General features: G+C 45.1%; 2 protein-coding genes across 3 annotated transcripts; both read right to left on the bottom strand.

Annotated features, from left to right (window-relative positions):
- Window positions 1-260: 260 nt before the first annotated feature.
- Window positions 261-13,788, bottom strand: LOC120034490 (histone-arginine methyltransferase CARM1). Of its 2 annotated transcripts, none has more exons than XM_038981077.1 (16): window positions 13,605-13,788; window positions 11,230-11,355; window positions 10,764-10,870; window positions 10,502-10,606; window positions 10,227-10,337; window positions 9,693-9,870; window positions 9,399-9,489; window positions 9,115-9,196; window positions 8,189-8,274; window positions 7,443-7,532; window positions 6,978-7,115; window positions 3,351-3,440; window positions 3,125-3,237; window positions 2,613-2,690; window positions 2,419-2,487; window positions 261-2,036 (listed from the first exon to the last, which is right to left on the bottom strand). In XM_038981077.1, the coding sequence occupies exons 1-16, from the start codon at window positions 13,744-13,746 to the stop codon at window positions 1,879-1,881; spliced, it is 1,764 nt and encodes a 587-aa protein (XP_038837005.1). In that variant the 5' UTR covers window positions 13,747-13,788; the 3' UTR covers window positions 261-1,878. The 2 variants fall into 2 exon arrangements, with proteins under 2 accessions (XP_038837005.1, XP_038837006.1); XM_038981078.1 differs by having other exon boundaries at window positions 11,230-11,352.
- Window positions 13,789-14,453: 665 nt separating this feature from the next.
- LOC120034227 (guanine nucleotide-binding protein G(I)/G(S)/G(O) subunit gamma-5-like) lies at window positions 14,454-18,233 on the bottom strand. Its single transcript, XM_038980706.1, has 3 exons — window positions 18,089-18,233; window positions 16,630-16,756; window positions 14,454-16,313 (listed from the first exon to the last, which is right to left on the bottom strand). Exons 1-2 carry the CDS (start codon window positions 18,179-18,181, stop codon window positions 16,631-16,633), a joined length of 219 nt encoding a protein of 72 aa, XP_038836634.1. The 5' UTR covers window positions 18,182-18,233; the 3' UTR covers window positions 14,454-16,313; window position 16,630.
- Between the last annotated feature and the right edge of the window lie 431 nt (window positions 18,234-18,664).

Raw genomic sequence — 18,664 nt, 5'->3', positions numbered from 1 at the left:
AGGCACAAGATTTGACGTTATAAAATCAGATTTCATAAGTCGTCCCTAACTGCTGGTTTTGGTTAGGAAAATCTGATCCTAGATCTGTGGCAATTTCTTACAACGAACAGGAAACGGCACAATAGTCTTCCTGATGCACTTTCCATCAATTGAGGTCCCAGAGAAAAGTAGTGTTTGAATGCTAAGCTAGCAACTATCACAACATTGGTGTTAAAAATCTAACCGTAATATCTAAAGTTAATTATAAGACCTGATCCAAATATTTTTGGGGGGACTTCTCCACCAACATTTAATTGACTCCTTTTATACTTGTTTTTTGTTTGTTGCTTTTCTGTGAAAGAAAGAAAACAAATAAAGACAACTGAAAAGTTAACCCTACAAACTAGCAAGACATTTTCTCTTCATAAAACTTGCTAAATCAAAAAAATGTAATTAAACTCAGTCCACAAATTGTGACTGGAAGCAATGCATACATGTCCATTAAGTCTTTGTCTGAAGGTTGGGCAATCAACTTGCCCGGGAAAGGAGGGAGGAGAGGTTTAGATATGTTAGAGTCTGGATATCATAGGGAAAGAGGTGACTCCCTCTATCCCGAACTCCCCACCTCAGTCTGAACGGCAGTCTCAAAATGAAGGAAAGGAAACCGGGGAAGAATGTAAACTAGGATACAGCTGCTCCAACGGCCGACATCAGTGTCCTTGGTCCATACTGTCAGTCTGTCTTTCTGTGGGTTCATCCTGCTTCCACCAATACCATCGGCTCACTGCAATCCCGATTGGCTATGAAGGGGAGTGGGGGGCCGGGTCTGCTGCTGTGTCCTCGAAGCTCATTGGCGAGGTTCTAACAGAGTTCCAGAGTTGGTGTTCTTCAAGATCCCGTTCTACAGGGTTCTCCTACACACTGACATCTAGGCTACATCTCAAATGACACCCTAGTCCCTATACAGTGCACTTCATTTGTCCATGTGGCTCTAGTCAAAAGTAGAGCACTCTATATGGAATAGGGTGTCTTTTGAGATAGCCCAGTAGACCTAGGCTAAAGACTACCACTATGGATGACCAGACAAACACCTTGGGGGGAGCTAGCTATCACTCTGGAATGGGGCCGTTTAAGGAGAGAGGCTCTACAGGCAGGTGGAGAAGTGCCTCGATATGAAAACAAAATGGCGTCAGTGAGGGGTGTTCATAGTGTTCTACTGTACAGGAAAGCCCCCTATCCTTTCAGTGCAGATCTGTAGTGGGGGACATCCAATCCAGCGATAAGGGGAGGGGGGATAGCGACTGGCTGTAGTGGATGGGGTTGGGAGTGTTTGGTGGAGGAGGGGGAAGGATGGGGCATCACACTGGCACTAGGGGAGGCGAAATGTCCAAAAGGGAGAAGAGGGAGGGAACCCGGAAAAAGGAGATGATACCTGCTGTACAGTCGTGCAATGAGTTATTCTTTGCAACAAAAGTCTCTGTGTTGAATGTGTATGTGTAGGTGTACATGTGTCTGTAAAGCATGAAAAGGTCCAGTCAAACAAAGTTCAGTTCAGCTCTCCATTCAAAAAAACTACCAATTCTTTGTGCTGATCAGTCTGTCAGTTGAACGTAGAGGTGCTGCCACCCTCTGGCTGGACTGGTGATATCATAGCAGCTGCTGCACGATGATGAGAGGGAGGGAGGGAGACGGGGAACAGCTCTCAAAACGGAGAGAGCAGCGGGGAGGGACGGATATGAGAGAATAACTCCAGTGATAGAGAGATGGACAGTAAAGGAGAAAGGAAGGTGCTGAAGGGACAACACGACAGCACTGGTTTTGGTATTCTGGTTCTGGCCGGTCGGGGGGAGGGGCTAGTAGAGGTCATGCAGGGGTTCGGAGGTGAAGGGTGACGAGGTCTTAACTCCCATAATGCATGGTGTTGCTAGGGATGGCCATGGGAGAGGCCATGGAGATGGCGGGTCCCCCCATGGTGAACTGGTTGGTGACGGGATAATGCTGCTGCTGCTGGTTAGAGCTGCTGCTGCTGCTAGGACCTGATTGGCCAGTAGAAGCTCCTGGAGAGATGGGGGTGAGGGGGAGAAAATGGGAGGGAGAGAGGGAAAGAATGTTATCACCTTCCCCTGATTGGTTGTGGGCCAACTATGTCACATACTTCAGAATCCATCCCCTCCATTTACACAAATGATAGGCGTTTAAGAAACTTGACTTGATGTAGTTTAGTACAGGGTTTACCAAACTCGGTCCTGGGCCCCCCCCAGGTGCACGTTTTGGTTTTTGCCCTAGCACTACACAGCTGATTCAAATAACCAAAGCTTGATGAGGAGTTCAATATTTAAATCAGCTGTGTAGTGCTAGGGCAAAAAACAAAATGTGCAGGACCGAGTTTAGGAAGGACCGAGTTTAGGAAACCCTTGTATAGTGTATAAGGAGACGTACCCTGGACGATTCCGGTGCTCATGATGGAGCCCATCCTGGAGTGGGTGTGATTCACTATCCCTGTGTTCACTGAGGGCGGGAACAGAGGAAATAGTGAGACTGTATTAACGCACACACAAACGTGCAAACACACACAGTCAGTCACACTGTCTGTGCTTGTCTGTCAGTCAGTCCATCAGTCCGTAGTATCCTACCGAGGGGGATGAGGTTGTTGTGGGACACCGTCGAGCCGCTGCCCATGACCGTACTGAGGTCATAGGCTGTAGGCATCCCTGAGAGAGAGAGAGAGATGAAAGGATGAGACGGGGAAGAGAGTGAGATGGGGAGGAGAGAACGAGAGAGATGGGAAGAGAAAGGGAGCGAAATGGGAGAAAAGCACAGAAGCATAAGCATCCTTTCTCTCTCACACACCGTTTCCCCCTCAGAGAGAGCATGCATCCCCTGTCTATCAGCTGCTCTGTTAGCCTGATCTATTCTGTGATATCCCTACAGTTTAGTAAGACATTTGGTCATGATGTTGTATGGATGCTTTTGCCTGATGATGCTATCATGGGTCAGATTGTGTGTGTATCGTCTGTGTGTTTACCTGACACAGCATTGTTCTGCCTCATGCAGTGTGTGTGTGGGTTCTGCCCTGTGCAGTGTGTGTGGGTATGTCCTCTGTGTGTGTCTCCTCTACCGGTGTCCTCTATGTGTGTGTATTTACCTGACACAGCCATGCCCTGGCTCATGCTGTAGGCCCCCCCAGTGTTCCACATGGTCTCAGAGGGGGAGGTGTAGTGCGACCCAGGAGGGGGGGTGGGTGTGCTGCCTGTGTACCTACAAAAACACACACATACACAACAACATACACGCCATGAGAGGGAGCTCCCCTTCCCCCCCTCGTTATCCTGAATGGCACAGGCCGAGGGCAGCGGAACAGACCAACTCACCTGAAAAAGGGGTTCTTCAAGTCCAGGAGGTTGCTGGACTTGGAGCCTGTCTGGTCCACTTGGGCGACAATACTGATGTCGTAGCTTTGTCTGTGAGGAGGGAAGAGAGCCGGGGATTGGTATGGGAGGAGAGCCGGGGGGTGGTATTGGAGGAGAGCCGGGGGTTGTTATGGGAGGAGGTGAGAAGGGAGGTGGATAGATTAACACAGACCAACACAGACAGACAGAGCAGCACAGATTCAGCAAGCACACATCTGTAATACACATATATAGAGTGCTTTCGGGAGGTATTCAGACCCCTTGACGTTTTCCACATTGTTACATAGATTTTTCTTTTTTAATCCCTCAATCTAAACACAATATCTCATAATGACAAAGCAAAAACAAGTTTGTAGACATTTTTCCTGATTTATATTATTTAAAAAACTGAAATATGACATTTACACAAGTATTCAAATCCTTTACTAAGTACTTTGTTGAAGCACCTTTGGCAGCAATTATAGCCTAAAGTCTTCTTGGGTAGGACGCTACAAGCTTGGCTACAAGGACCCTGGGACTAAACACTTCTCTCTGCAACTGGATCCCGGACTTCCTTACGGGCCGCCCCAAGTGGTAAGGGCAGGTAACAACACATCTGCCACGCTGATCCTCAACATGGGGGCCCCTCAGGGGTGCATGCTCAGTCCCCTCCTGTACTCCCTGTTTACTCATGATTGCACGGCCAGGCACGACTCCAACACCATATTTAAGTTTGCCGATGACAACAGCGGTAGGCCTGATCACCGACAACGTTGAGACAGCATATAAGGTCAGAGACCTGACCGTGCGGTGCAAGGAGAACAACCTCTCCCTCAATGTGATCAAGACAAAGGAGATGATTGTGGGCTACAGGAAAAGGAGGACTGAGCATGCCCCCATTCTCATCAACGGGGCTGTAGTGGAGCAGGTTGAGAGCTTCAAGTTCCTTGGCATCCACATCACCAACAAACTAACATGGTCCAAAAGCACACCAAGGAAGTCGTGAAGAGGGCATGACAAAACCTATTCCCCCTCAGGAAGCTGAAAAGATTTGTCATGGGTCCTCAGATCCTCAAAAGGTTCTACAAGCTGCCCGCTGCACCATCGAGAGCATCCTGACTGGTTGCATCACTGCCTGGTATGGCAACTGCTTGGCCTCCGACCGCAAGACACTACAGAGGGTAGTGCGTACGGCCCGGTACATCACTGGTGCCAAGCTTTATGCCATCCAGGATCTCTATACCAGGCGGTGTCAGAGGAAGGCCCTAAAAATTGTCAAAGACTCCAGCCACCCTAGTCATAGACTGTTCTCTCTGCTACCGCACGGCAATCGGAACCGAAGCGCCAAGTCTAGGTCCAAGAGGCTTCTAAACAGCTTCTACCCCGAAGCCATAAGACTCCTGAACAGCTAATCAAATGGCTACCTAGAGTATTTGCATTGCCCCCCTCCCCTCTACACTGCTGCTACTCTGTTATTATCTATGCATAGTCACTTTAATAACTCTACTACATGTACATATTACCTCAATACCGGTGCCCCCACACATTGACTCTGTACCGGTACCCCCTGTATATAGCCATGGTTAATGTTATTTACTGCTGCTCTTTAATTATTAGTTATTCTTATGGCATACTTTTTTTATTGGGATTTTCTTTAAATGGCATTGTTGGTTAAGGGCTTGTAAGTATGCATTTCACAGTATGGTCTACACCTGTTGAATTCGGCGCATGTGACAAATACAATTTGATCTGATTTTCTGGTCTCTCCAGACATGTTTGATCGGGTTAAAGTCCGGACTCTGGCTGGGCCACTCAAGGACATTCAGAGACTTGTCCCGAAGCCACGCCTGCGTTGTCTTGGCTGTGTGCTTAGTTGTTGTCCGGTTGGAAGGTGAACCTTCACCGCAGTCTGAGTGCTCTAGAGCTGGTTTTCATCAAGGATCTCTCTGAATTTTGCTTTGTTCATCTTTCCCTCGATCCGGACTAGTCTCCCAGTCCCTGCAGCTGAAAAACATCCCCACAACATGATGCTGCCACCACCATGCTTCACCGTAGGGATGGTGCCAGGTTTCCTCCAGATGTGACACTTGGCATTCGGGCCAAAGAGTTCAATCTTGGTTTCATCAGACCAGAGAATTTTGTTTCTCATGGTCTGAGAGTCCTTTAGGTACCTTTTGGCAAACTCCAAGCAGGCTGTCATGTGCATTTTAATGAGTGGCTTCCATCTGGCCACAACCATTAAGGCCTGATTGGTGGAGTGCTGCAGAGATGGTTGTTTTTCTGGAAGATTCTCCCATCTCTACAGATGAACTCTGGAGCTCTGTCAGAGTGACCTTCAGGTTCTTGGTCACCTCCCTGACCAAGGCCCTTCTCCCCCGACTGCTCAGCTCGGCCGGGAGGCCAGCTCCAGTAAGAGTCTTGGTGGTTCCAAACTTCTTCCATTTAAGAATGATGGTGGCCACTGTGTTCTTGGGGACCTTCAATGGTGCAGAAATGTTTTGGTACCCTTCCCCAGATCTGTGCCTCGGCACAATCCTGTCTCGGAGCTTCCCGGACATTTCCTTCAACCTCATGGCTTGGTTTTTGCTTTGACATGCACTGTCAACTGTGGGACTTATATAGACAGGTGAGCCATTCCAAATCATGTCCAATCAATTGAATTTACCACAGGTGGACTCCAATCAAGTTGTAGTAACAGCTCAAGGATGATCAATGGAAACAGGATAAATCTGAGCTCAATTTCGAGTCTCATAGCAAAGGGTCTGAATACTTACGTAAATAAGGTAAGTTTGTTTGTATTTTTTTTTAAATAAATTTGCAAACATTTCTACAAACTTGTTTTCGCTTTGTCATTATGGGCTGGTGTGTGTAAATTGCTGAGGATTTTTTTTATTTAATACATTTTAGAGTAAGGCTATAACCTAACAAAATGTAGGAAAAGTCAAGGGATTTGAATACTTTCCAAAGGCACTGGGTAGCTCCAAAGGCACTGGGTAGCTCCAAAAGTATTGAGGCAGTGAGCTCCAAATGTATTGAGGCAGTGAGACATTTTGTTGTATTGATACATGAGGTTGCAGACGCACAAATATCATCCACGAGCCCCCACCCCACCAAATGCTAACCTCCCCAGTTATTGTGGTGGTGAGAGGTTAGCATGAGGTTACACTAACCTCCTCACTCATCATTATTTACGATTCATTCAGGATTATATGTAATCATGGTAGCATCCACAGTATTTAGAAACATTCTATTGTTATTTACAATACAAGTGACTCAAATATGACAATTCATTATTTACCATTAATTTCAATTGGGCACAAAATAATTGGAAACAATTTCTAAATGGTTCACCCGATACGGATGAAAATACCCTCAAATTAAAGCTGACAGTCTGCACTTTATCCCCATATTCATTGTATGAGGCAATGTTCTTTATAATTGTCGCTGTCCCAATACTTTTGTAGCTCACTGTATATCGCCTACACACACATTCATTCAGAACTGTCATAATATAACACAGGCCTGGGCCTAGATGTGAATGGCAACACACTAACACCAAAGCCTCCCATCCCCAACAGACCCCCAGTAGATCCCTCTACAGTCGCTCACCTCTTGTTGGCGATGAGCAGTGCTGTGCCGGAAAGTGTGTCTCCTGCCTTGGTGAACAGGGGTGACTGGAGCAGACAGCGGACCTGGTACCAGTGGGTCAGGGGCTCTGTGGGGGCTGTAGAGAGCCACACTGTCACCCTGCAGAGAGAGGGAGAGGGGTTAGAGGTCAGGATACTTTAAGGTTCAGTCAGCATTATCCTACTACAGTACAAGCATGGTCAGATATTCAGTAGGAACAGCCATTTACAACTTATTGTGAAATGTTTCTATAGTGAATGTATTGTACTATATTGTTTTGCTTTTAAGTTGCATCCGCTTTCTGTCTTTGTGTTTATTACAATGTCTGTGAGAAAAAAGAAAAGAAAAAAAAAGTGATGAAAGAAAAAGGAAAGTGACGGTGTAGCTGTAGTCAGGATCCATATAGGTCAGGTTACTCCTGACCACACACACTTCAGCCCAACTTACATTGATCCCATGAACGCTACGTCGAACCAGAAAGCCAGGCCGTGCACCAGCCCTGAGTGCATCATATGGAACTTAAAGGGAATCTCTATCCTGAAAGAGAGAGCGAGAGAGAAGGGAAGAGAGAGGGAAAGAGAGAAAAGAGTGGGATAAATGTTATTCTAGTTAACGGAGCAATCAGCTGTTGCTACATCCATTTTTTAAACTTTTGAATTAATCATATATACCCATTAAGTTTTGAAAAATATAACTTATAAATGCCTCATGAGCTTAGTTCAACTGTCGTACCCCATCAGAACCCAAAATATAAGTTCGTTTTACTCCAATGTTTGTAAACAAAGTAAATGTAAACAATATATATATCATCAAAACATGGTTAAAACTATAATTTGATATCATGGATGGTCAGTCCTTGCATCCATAGCTCAGTCTATGAATTTGAGAGTGGTTACATTTCTCCAGCCCCACCCCTCCGCTTTTTACATAAAGAAGGGTGGGGAATTCGCTCTGTTATCGTTTCTACTGCTGATTGACGCTTTAAGGTTATTTTTTACACACTAGAAGGAATTATGTAGTATTTTTGCTGATGTAGGAAATTCAAAATCGGAAGTAGCCTCATATTAGAGAAGTAGGACATCCCCACATTCAGTAACATGTATCTACGCATCTCAATTCTCAACTCAATCTATGAATAACAATTCAATAATAAATATATGAGGGAATAACAGACAGACAGACAGCACACAGACCTGTACAAATCCTCCTCTTTGGCCTCCAGGAAGTTGACTGTGTATTTGACAGACTTGGCCATCAAGATACGGATATCAAATGTGTCCTGAGAGGGGGAGGGAAAGAAAAAGGAGGAAGGAGAGAGACGGGGAAGAGGGAAGCAAGAGTATCCAGGTAAGTCCCAGTGAGGTAGAAATGTTTTACGGCAGCATTGGCTAGAGTGGGTACGGAGACAGTCTAGGCCTTAATTTAATGACCTAGAACAGAGGCTGTACCCAGAACCAGGCACTCCGGCCCGGGCCCGGCTCTCCCAGCAGAGTAACAGAGGAGCAGGCATGGTGCAAAGGCCTACCCAGCTGACTACCGCTGGAAAATGATGTGTGTGTTGTTGTGTGTCGCTGTGTGTGATAAAAGGGATGAGATTAATTCAATGAATACCCATTATGAGCAGTGATAGTACTGTTGAAACCTCACTGTTGGTTCTGTGGTGTTAGACTGGGGAAGTTGGACTGGGCGAAAACATTGGGATCCTAAACTCAGACCGCATCTAACTTATTTATCCCAGCCGTCATAACACACACAGTGTGACGGTGGTATCTTCTACCACAAACACACACTCCCATATAGTCAATCTCCTATCCTGCATCAGCATTTGCCCATAAACACACATCTTATGTACCACCCTTAGACATAAACAAACACACAGGCCAGTCCGTACTACGCAACCCAATTTTACACAAACAGCTCTTGTCCCCACATACCCCCTGACTATTTCAGGCCTTAAACACCCTTCCCATATACATTTCCTAGTTAACCGTCCCCTGCACCCCAATCATCTTAGGGGGGGGGGGGGGGGGTATCGCTTTAACCGACATGGTGGGCGGGGCAGGCAATGTCAGAAGATAGGTGTTCAAGAGTCTGACATACAACTGAGAATTCTACGTACCACAATGGGCTGGCGAAAGTACTCATCCACTGCTGCTCCTCGCAGGGCTGAGAGGTCCACACCATGGAAGGAAGGCTGGTACCTGAATGAGGGAGTGAGAGAGAATCATTATCATCATCTCAATCCCATCAACTACAGCAGCCCAATGAAAAGTGACTGAAATCTCCGTACATTCACTGCTTCTACTCCCAGAGCTTCTTCTCTTGCCATTTCCCCCTCCGTCCCTCCAACCCCATCCTTCCTACTACTCTCCCCGTTTCTTTCCTCCCTCCCCTCATACTCACCAGAAGTTGGCCTTGGTGAACTGCTCCATGTAGAGCTGTTCGTCTGTGAAGGGGGCCAGGTGCACGTCACCGATGGTGGGGAACATTTTACCTGTGACACACATGAAGTCAGTTAATGATGGTACAATCACCAGTGGCTAGTCATGATGAATATGTCTCTCAGTTTTAAAATGTAGACTTTAATATTATTTACTGCTTGGGCTTCAGAATAATCTTCAGACATTTTCCCCCTTTCTCCTTCCCTCCCACTCTACCCCTTTCTATGCTCTCCCTCCAACCTTCCCTCCATCTCACCACTAGGCTTGAGGAACTTCTTGGCGTGGAGGTAGCTCTCCAGCATCCTCTCGTTGAAGAGCATGTAGCCCATGGGCTCTGAGATGATGATGTCCACCTGCTCAGGCAGCGTAACCTCCTCTACTTTACCAGGGATCACCACCACACGGTCCCCCAGACGGTTAGTGTTCACCAGGACCTAGTGGAGGGGACACCAGAGGATTAGTGTTCACCAGGACCTAGTGGAGGGGACACCAGAGGATTAGTGTTCACCAGGACCTAGTGGAGGGGACACCAGAGGGCTAGAGTTCACCCGAACCTAGCGGAGGGCACCAAGTGGAGGGTTAGTGTTTGTTAGAGTGAGACTGATACATATGCCAGACTTATGGCTACATAGCATGTCAAGAAGAGGATAGGGTTAGAGCAGGGGTGGCAAACTTTTCAGCTCGAGGGCTATGATTAGTTTGTCAAAACCAATTTGCGGGCCAGAAAAAGTGCAGTTAATTGAAAATATATAGGTCACTTAATTTCGACATAGTTTAGTGTGTCTGTTACCTCTGCGTGCTGGGCCATGGTGCTGGCCTCCACAGCGTAGACCTTCCTGGCCCCAGCCTGAGCAGCAAAGAACGACAGAATCCCTGAACCACAGCCCACATCCAACACCACCTAGAGAGAGGGGAATGGATTCTAATTCTTCCCTGATAAAGACATCAATAAAATCCAGCAGTGTCTACTGCCCAAACCAATTAAACAACAGTTTAGTTTCAAATACAGCAAAGGACTCAATTCAGAACTAGCTACATTTAAGTCCCAGGACAGTGCATCAGTACCTTGTCCTTGAAGTCAGTGTGGTTCTGGAGGATGGCCCTCTGATAGGTTCCTGTCCTGACGTAGTCCTGCATCATGTTCTGCTGCTGGGAGAGGTAGCCATAGAACTGGAGGAGTGAAGGAGAGAGAGAGAACAAAGGAGAGAGAGGAAAATAAAGTGACAGAACAGCTTATTTTTCATGAGGTGTTTTAATATTGTCACTGAGCTAATAAAGGTTGGAATAAATGATTTATTGCAATGCATGGCAGATTCTGCGTGTGCACCTGGAAGTACTGTACTGCGGATGATTCCTCTGTCCTGTCGCTGAAGACCGACTGCTCTCCACTGTGGCCGCGGCAGTTCTTCAGGAGGTTATAGAACGATGAGAACTCTGAGGAGATCGTCATAACACGTTATAAGCAGGACAAATCAGACATAAGTTATAAATGGTCTTAAGCCAGTCATAATGGGGAGAAATCAAACGAACGGTAATAACCAATTATAACAGTTCACAAGGATGACAGAGGCAAGACAAGCATGAGAAACAATAAGAATCTCTTCATAAGGACAGGAACATGTGCACTAGGACAGGGAGTCAAAGACACAGACACACAGGAGACAGAGGGTCAATGACAAAGATAGATATAGCCTACTGGCAGGCAGTCAAAGACAGATGGAAAAAACAGACACAGACAGACAATGACAGCATTCTCTGAGACAGAGCGGCGATGGTTGCCGGGGGTTAGCTACCTGCAGGTGAGGTGAACTGTAGCAGGACGCTGTTGCAGCCCAGCGTGATGATGAACGACTGTTTCCCCACGCGACTGCACTCTGTGTCCCGGGAGACCGAACACTTGAACACGCATGTCTCCTCTGCTGTGAGAGGAGTCATACATTAGTTAGGGCCCGGCAACACGCCTACAACAAGTCATTCATGGAATAAGCGTGGCACAGGAGTAGGTGGCTTACCGTAGGTCACACAACATGAAGAACAACATGCTAACAGAACTGGCCTGATCACACACAGCACTTTATTGACTCAATTAGCATTAAAGCATCTCAACCATAGCAGCAAGCAAAGAGCTATTTTTAACCTCCTTTAGCCGAGGGAAAGTGAGTAATTTCTTCTGTTGAAGCTATTTCACACACACTCCTGGATGATTAAGATGACATAGTTTTAAAGACTGGATATGTGAAAGCAATATATTGGCAAGGTAGGTCTAGTGCTGTGCCCGCATGGCAGTGAGAATCTGTGGTTTAATCCAGCAGTTGTGATGGGATTAAGACTATCGCTGTTACATAGATTAGCCAGATGCAGCATATTTTATTAACAGACCAAACTAGCTACTGACACCGGGTTAACCTGGGATGAATATGAGAGCGGGAGTGTGTGTGTTGCTTAACAAGTGTGTGTTCGATGCAAGGGCTGAGATAGAGTGCATGCTTTAAAATATGTAGGCTACAACCATCTCCCTCCACTCGACCTGGCCTGTCTCCAAGGCCTACAGCTGAACATTATGGTAAATGACAATGACAGATGGGGGACAAGGACTGTCACTATAGACATGTTACAGATATGTAACAACCAGATGATAGCCATGTCAATGTTCTAACAGGGTAATGTCAGGTCATAATAGACACTTGTCAAAGTGAAGAGCAAAACTGTGATATTTTTGCTGGGCCAAGGCATTGCCCCTCATGGACAAGATGTAAATACACCCATTCCAGCAGGATAGACAGACATTACTAGTGTGCTGTGTTTGGGAATGTTGGAAGAGGAAACGGCTGTTGGGCCTATGGACCGGACCAGGCAATCACACACATCATAAAACTTTGATAGGACACCTTGAAAAACACCGTGCCACACACACATTTCCACTTTCCCCACAGCCCAAGCTTGACTGTATCAAAACTAGGGACATCACGGCTTCTTGAAAGGGACATCCCATCTGTGCCCCACAGTGTAACAAAAGCTGCATGCGCTCAGCGCGAGCACACAAGTGAACGTCAGGGGAGAAGGGAGGTGGGGGACTAGCTGGCTATTGTTCAGGGGAGAACAAAGATGAATAACTAATACGAACCTGGTTTAGCTCATCGAAACACAAGGACTCATATTTAGCCTGTTTTTAAAAACGATTTCGTTTATCGATATGTATTCACTCAGCTAGGCATCTACAGTAGATTAGATAACCATAAAGTAGTACGCGCGAGTCACCGGGGTTAGCTTGCTTGTTTACACCGCTACTAGCATGATCTGTGCGCAGACGACGACGACGTTCCAAAACAAAACACACTTTTAAGATACCCATCTCAAAAGGGTCAAATGTTATCTTGCTTTATCATAACTATCTAACTAGTTAATAAAGAGGGCAATGCTCATATGACGCAGTTGGTTTTAACTGTTAGAACTATGTGGCATTAAGGGCAAACCATTGCGTAGTATGGCTGATAGCTTATTGGGGCAAAACTGAAAGAGCACGTTAACATGTCAATTAGCGTTTGGCTATCTGCATCAATGTGTAGCGAGTTGGCTAGCGTGCTCAGCTGCGGGACAGGATACTGCATCATTGAAATGCAATCTGGCGCTAAATTGTTAGCAAGTTGATATTAGTAAACCAGGGTAGATAGGTATCTAATGTGCTTGGTCACACTTAGCTTGCGGTCCAGGAAACGTCTCGTGTGAGCTAAAACTGACTACTTCGCATTAAATTAATACTTTAAAGAATATTCCTCAAGACAAATAGATAGGTAAGAAAGAACGTGGTCCACAAGCCACGAAATGAGCGCAGTAAGCTTGCTAAAGCTAACCACCTATAGTTAGCTAAGCTACCAACAGTGTGCGCTGTCGTGGTGCTGGAGAAGTAACATTAGTTAACTAAGTTATGTTACCTAGCTAGCTAATAGCGATAAGCGAAAACAACAGTCCCCATTACGTTGGATTCTATAGGTGGAACCAGTCGGTTTTGAAGTGGAATCCCCACCCGCACACATGTGCAAGACCACTCGCATTGGTTAGCTAGCTAGCTTTTTAGCATTTAGCTCTGGCTAATTAGCCAGGGTAACGCCAGTTAACAAGGAGCCCAGGCCGAACCGGGGTATGGAAGAGCTGTCTCAAGTCCACTCACCGTTGGAGAGGTTGATCAGGGCCGCGTCCTGTGTGGCTTTCACCTCCAGTCGTAGAGGCTGCTGCTCGGAGTGACGCTGTATTTCTCCGTTTGCGTCTCCGATAGAGAGGAGCCGCACGCCGGGAAACACCGACACCGCCATCTTCGATCTGTGGGAAGAGACAGCTCACTGTGGCGCTCACATCCAGCGTCGGACGCGCACTCACGACAGGAAACGGGATACACGCAGCTTTACCGCCACTCTGTGGCCGAGAGGCAAACTGCTTAGTGCAAATACAGTAGACTTTGCTCTGACTTCTGTTGTCACTGCTGTACACTGTTTCAGCATAGACAGTATAGTTAGTTGGACAAAGAGAGAAATAGGGGATATTGAATAATCGTTTGAATTAAATAAAAATGTCAGACTGTCAGCCTGGCTGCGTTTCGTATCCTGGTCTGTTAAATCTGTGAATAATATTGGTTCTGCTGTGTAACATGTCATGCAGCAAGTACCAAAACCTACAACTTAGGTCAGTGGCTAAATACAGTTTATCTGGCAGACTATTGGCAAATATGCACTGGTATTTCTTGAGCAGCATTCTATGTGACAGGGATGAGCAAGTCTGGTCCACGGGGGCCTGAGTGCATGTCTGCTGTCTTTTGTTCTCTCCAAATCAGCATCTGATTTATAAACCAGGTATGGCATCAGTGGATTAATTAAGTGCCAGGCGAAAGAGAAAAGTAGCAGACACTCAGGTCCCTGCAGGACAGGAGTTGCCTACCCCTGATACTCTTGTGTGTTCTGGCCAGTCAGCTTAAGGGGGCCACTCTTAACAAACTCCTTGATAAAACAAGAGACCCAAGGAGATGTTGAAGGTGAAATTATACATTTTATTAAATTATTCAGTCAATACATGTCACGGTACCATTCTAAGACAAATACACACAAAAAAAACGTTAAGGCACAAGAGGATGACAGTGTTTCCCACATGTATGAATCCTTCCACCAGAGCATTTCAGGGATGAGCAAGTCTGACTAATATTTGTAAATTGAGGTGCTCTGCTTTCCCCATGCATTATGGACACTGTAGTCCTCAAAAGTTCTCTCTTCACTTGATTATAATGTCAGAGGAATTCAGAGCTCAGTCTCTGTCACCATAGTGAAAAGAGCTTGCATTCCTCCATCTCCTTTCCTGCATGGCCACTGAGTTGAAAGGACTTGGTAGGCAAGACTAATAGTACTGTGAAAATCTATGTAGGCCTAGTCCTTTCACCTATCAGTGGTCAAGTCAGAGGACATTATTGAAGACATGTTTCTGGGTATTGGAACATGTTGAAGGGCTGTTCTCCAGTTTTTAGCAACACTTCATGTTGTAATAAGAACACAGTATGGTTCCTAAACATTACTCATTCTCTGGGGTTGTTTTTCAACTCCTTCAGGTCCTCTTTAAGTGTTTCTGAGTAATCAAGTGGGAAAGTAAATGCAGATTTAGGCCTCAACAGGTCTCGTGTTAAAATCGAGGCATTTAAATTACCAGAAGTTTGGCACATACTAAGGCACATTAGTTTGAAGCAGTACGCAAAGAGTAAAAGGTAAAAGAGGTGGGGAACCCTAAAAATGACTTTAAACCATTTAGAATGTGTCCTTACTTTAACTTAGATGCACCAATGGAGTAGCAGTCTCTTTCCACTGAGTGTCCTGAGATCAGGCTTATTTATAATGATGATACACAGCAATTATACTTATCTTTAGTGTCAGTACAGTAATCCTAATATTCTTGTTATGATCCTTCATATCATTATTCTGATGTTGACTGAGCAACACCACAAAACCAGCATTGAAACAGATATTTTGCATGACCTGAGTTTGAGATCTCTATATGCCAACACCCATAAGAAACCTCTAACATCCTCTCTGAGTCACTCTTTTCAAGACAGTAACACCATTTTCTTTTGAATAAAATTTTGCATCACAGTGGTTTAACTGTCAACTGAGGATCTTAACAGTGTAGTCGAGTGTTTAACACATGAGAATGCGCACAAAATTTCTGTCAAAAGACTAAATTCTCTTGAGAGGCTCATGGAGTCACCACACTTTTAGCAGAGAATCATAAATTAAACTTATCGAAATGCTTCACAATTTCACCTGACAAAAATCACAGTGACAGTGTTAAGGCGAGTTTGTGTGGAACCTTGCATTGTGTTTGCAACCAACTGAGCACCATTTTGAAAAACAAGCTCTGAGATCAAACTCGGGTGTAATATCTTGTAGTCTGTTGAACATAGCTTCACAACAATGATACGGTAGGCTATACTCATGTAATGGCACTGGGTCAACCACTTTTAAAGACTCACCAACAACAATGTATAAAACCTAATACAGTTCAATTTCACTTTGAGTAAAAGAAAAGTAACAAAAGGTAGAGACTACAGGGAGAGTTGGGGTTGAGACTGACATATTTATACTTTGAGGAGTGCTTTCATTCTAATGATCTCAACACACAAAGGACTGCAAATGTTATCCTTATTGAGCTGTAGAAATCCAGAACAGAACACATGTCAAAACTCACTCAGCATAGGGTTAATGCTTGTGATTGTGTTCTGGCCTTGATGTCTTCAGTGACTGGACGTGGTGGGGAAGGGTGTAGGAGACGCCAAGGGGCTTGGAATTGAAAGGCATCCTTGGGGAATGTTCAGACGTGTTTTACGAGCCTCCATCATCACCATCGCCTGCAGTGAGAAAGCATAGAGTCCGATCAGATCACTGGCACAGCAGTTAGATGAGATATTGCTGCTGTTGGTTACGTTCTCTTTGTAACAATCAAAGCCAGAAGGGTCAAAGGTTAGCAAACAGAGAGAGAAAAGGAGAGTGGGGAACAGGTAGAGGGAAGGTAGAGAAAGAAAGCAGGACAGAAAGAGACAGAGAGAGTGTGTGTGTGTGTCCATGCACGTGTGTGTGTGTGAGAAAGAGACAGAAGAGAGAAAAGAGAGAGATAGAGAGGGAGTTAGTTGAAGCCTACTCTACCACATCAGACTGTCATCTCACCTCAGAAGAGGGCGCAGGACTTGGGGGGTCTGAAGGGGTTGTCGCTGGAGGGCACCCCCATGAGGAGAGGGTCTTTATGGGCGTTCTGCAGGCAGAAGGTCTTCAGGTCCGCTGCTGCCTGGGACACCTGAGAGTGGAAACAGAGAGACACTGTCAGTTCCATTATACTTTAATTCTGTGTCATAAAGGCTACATAAGACTGCTGTAAAGATGACATATCAATGTCATAGGCATTCATGAGAATGAGTCATCATTGACAGTGACAGCATTTTCTATAAAGAAGTTCCAAGTAAATTGAGCTCAATCCTGCTCTACTTAACTTCTACTTGTTTTAACTCAGCTTTTCAAGAGAGACCTGGTCCACGCATCAATAAATAGAGGGGCCAACACTTTCACTCTGCCACAATACTCCTACTGATACTCAGTTTAATGAACCTACAGTAATATGCTCCAAGCTCACACTGCGAGAGAAACTGAGCAATGATCAGCTATTTTCCTAAAATCCCTACCTAGGACTTGACTCAGCAATAGCATAATGATCTGGTACTTTACTAGAGGGTTGTTTCATGGGTGAAGTCTATAATAGTTGTCATAACAGTTGTCATAACATTGTCCCCATTAACACAAGATGGCACTTTAGGACCAAGTCACAAATGAGCTATGCATTGAGTTTATTATTTATCTAGTTAGTTGATAATATGGTATAAACGTATTTCATAGGCTATAGATAAAAGCCTATATTTTTCCTGCATTCTCATATGCCCTTCAAAGCACAGCATGCCTGAGTGCTCCAGGGTGGTTTAAGGTCTGCGGACTAATCTGGCTTTCTCCTCTAAAAGGAGTAATTTGGCCAACAATCGCACTACTGTCACAGGCACAATCAACAAAGGCCACCACTGTGCTGCACCATTCGCGGAAACTAGCCTACGAGCTGTTTATTTTCTCCGGACAACACAGCCTACAGCAGGAAATCTTCATATTTCACATGATTAACTTAGAGCATAATTAACAGCAAATCGTTAACTTCTAAATATATCATAAATACATCCATTCAAAACGGCGTTAAACTAAGTGGAGAGCTGAGGAGTAGCCTAGACTTGCCATAACACCTATGCATACAGCAAAACTAGAACCGCATTATAATCTTACATTTTCCTTTCGGTAACATGACAGGTGAAAGGCGGCGCTCGATTGAGCACGTCAATTTACAGGCTACTCCTTTAGTCTACTGGACAGCGCTGCAGTTAGTTGCAAACAGATGGCATGGTTCCAATGGAACAGCATTTTGTAACAAATGGCCTGGAAGTAACAAAATAACGCGATGCTTCTCATAAAATAGTCAAACTTTACATAATATATAGCTTTTCAATAGTTACCAAAGGGCCATGTTGACAAGTCAGCCAGTCACACCCAATGCAGAACAGTTTTTGATCAGTCTTTCTGAATGTAATTTCTTTACCTTGATCCTGCGAACACTCGCCTCTAGCCGAAGTTGTTTTACCACCTTCTGAGCGATAACCAAGTTGCTGCTGTTTGCGCTGTTATTCGACATGTCTGCGAGGTCTGTTCAACGGCCAAGTGAAAGTGTCCGGCTATCACTTGAAAGAACGAGATTTTCTGATGAGGCTGCTGCGACTCAAGTGCTCCCCCCTCTGAAAAAACGCACCGCTTTTTTGCGCAATGTTCTCCCCACTGCTTTCAGAATTGCCCATAATTAAAGATTGTTATCAGTAAAGAGAGGCACTTATGTGTACATGTAAGAAAAACAACAACATAATAATAATAATAGATCAGTCAGTTAAACAAATGAATGGGCTATTTTCGGAAAATGAAATGTTCCTTTGGGTTTTATATTGTGTCGCCAATAATACAATGGTTTCTAGGCCTACAGTAGGCTATGGTGAAGTAAATCAAAGGAAAGTATTTTATTAGAATGGTCTTGGCTCTCTATTATATAAAGATACTTTTTCTAAACAACCCCAGAACCACGAGGATATCATTAGCGAAATACAGTCTCGTCATGTGCTCCTTTTTT

This window comes from Salvelinus namaycush, chromosome 41, assembly GCF_016432855.1.
Source record: "Salvelinus namaycush isolate Seneca chromosome 41, SaNama_1.0, whole genome shotgun sequence".
Lineage (NCBI taxonomy): Eukaryota > Metazoa > Chordata > Actinopteri > Salmoniformes > Salmonidae > Salvelinus > Salvelinus namaycush.
This window is presented reverse-complemented; position numbering and strand designations above follow the sequence as displayed.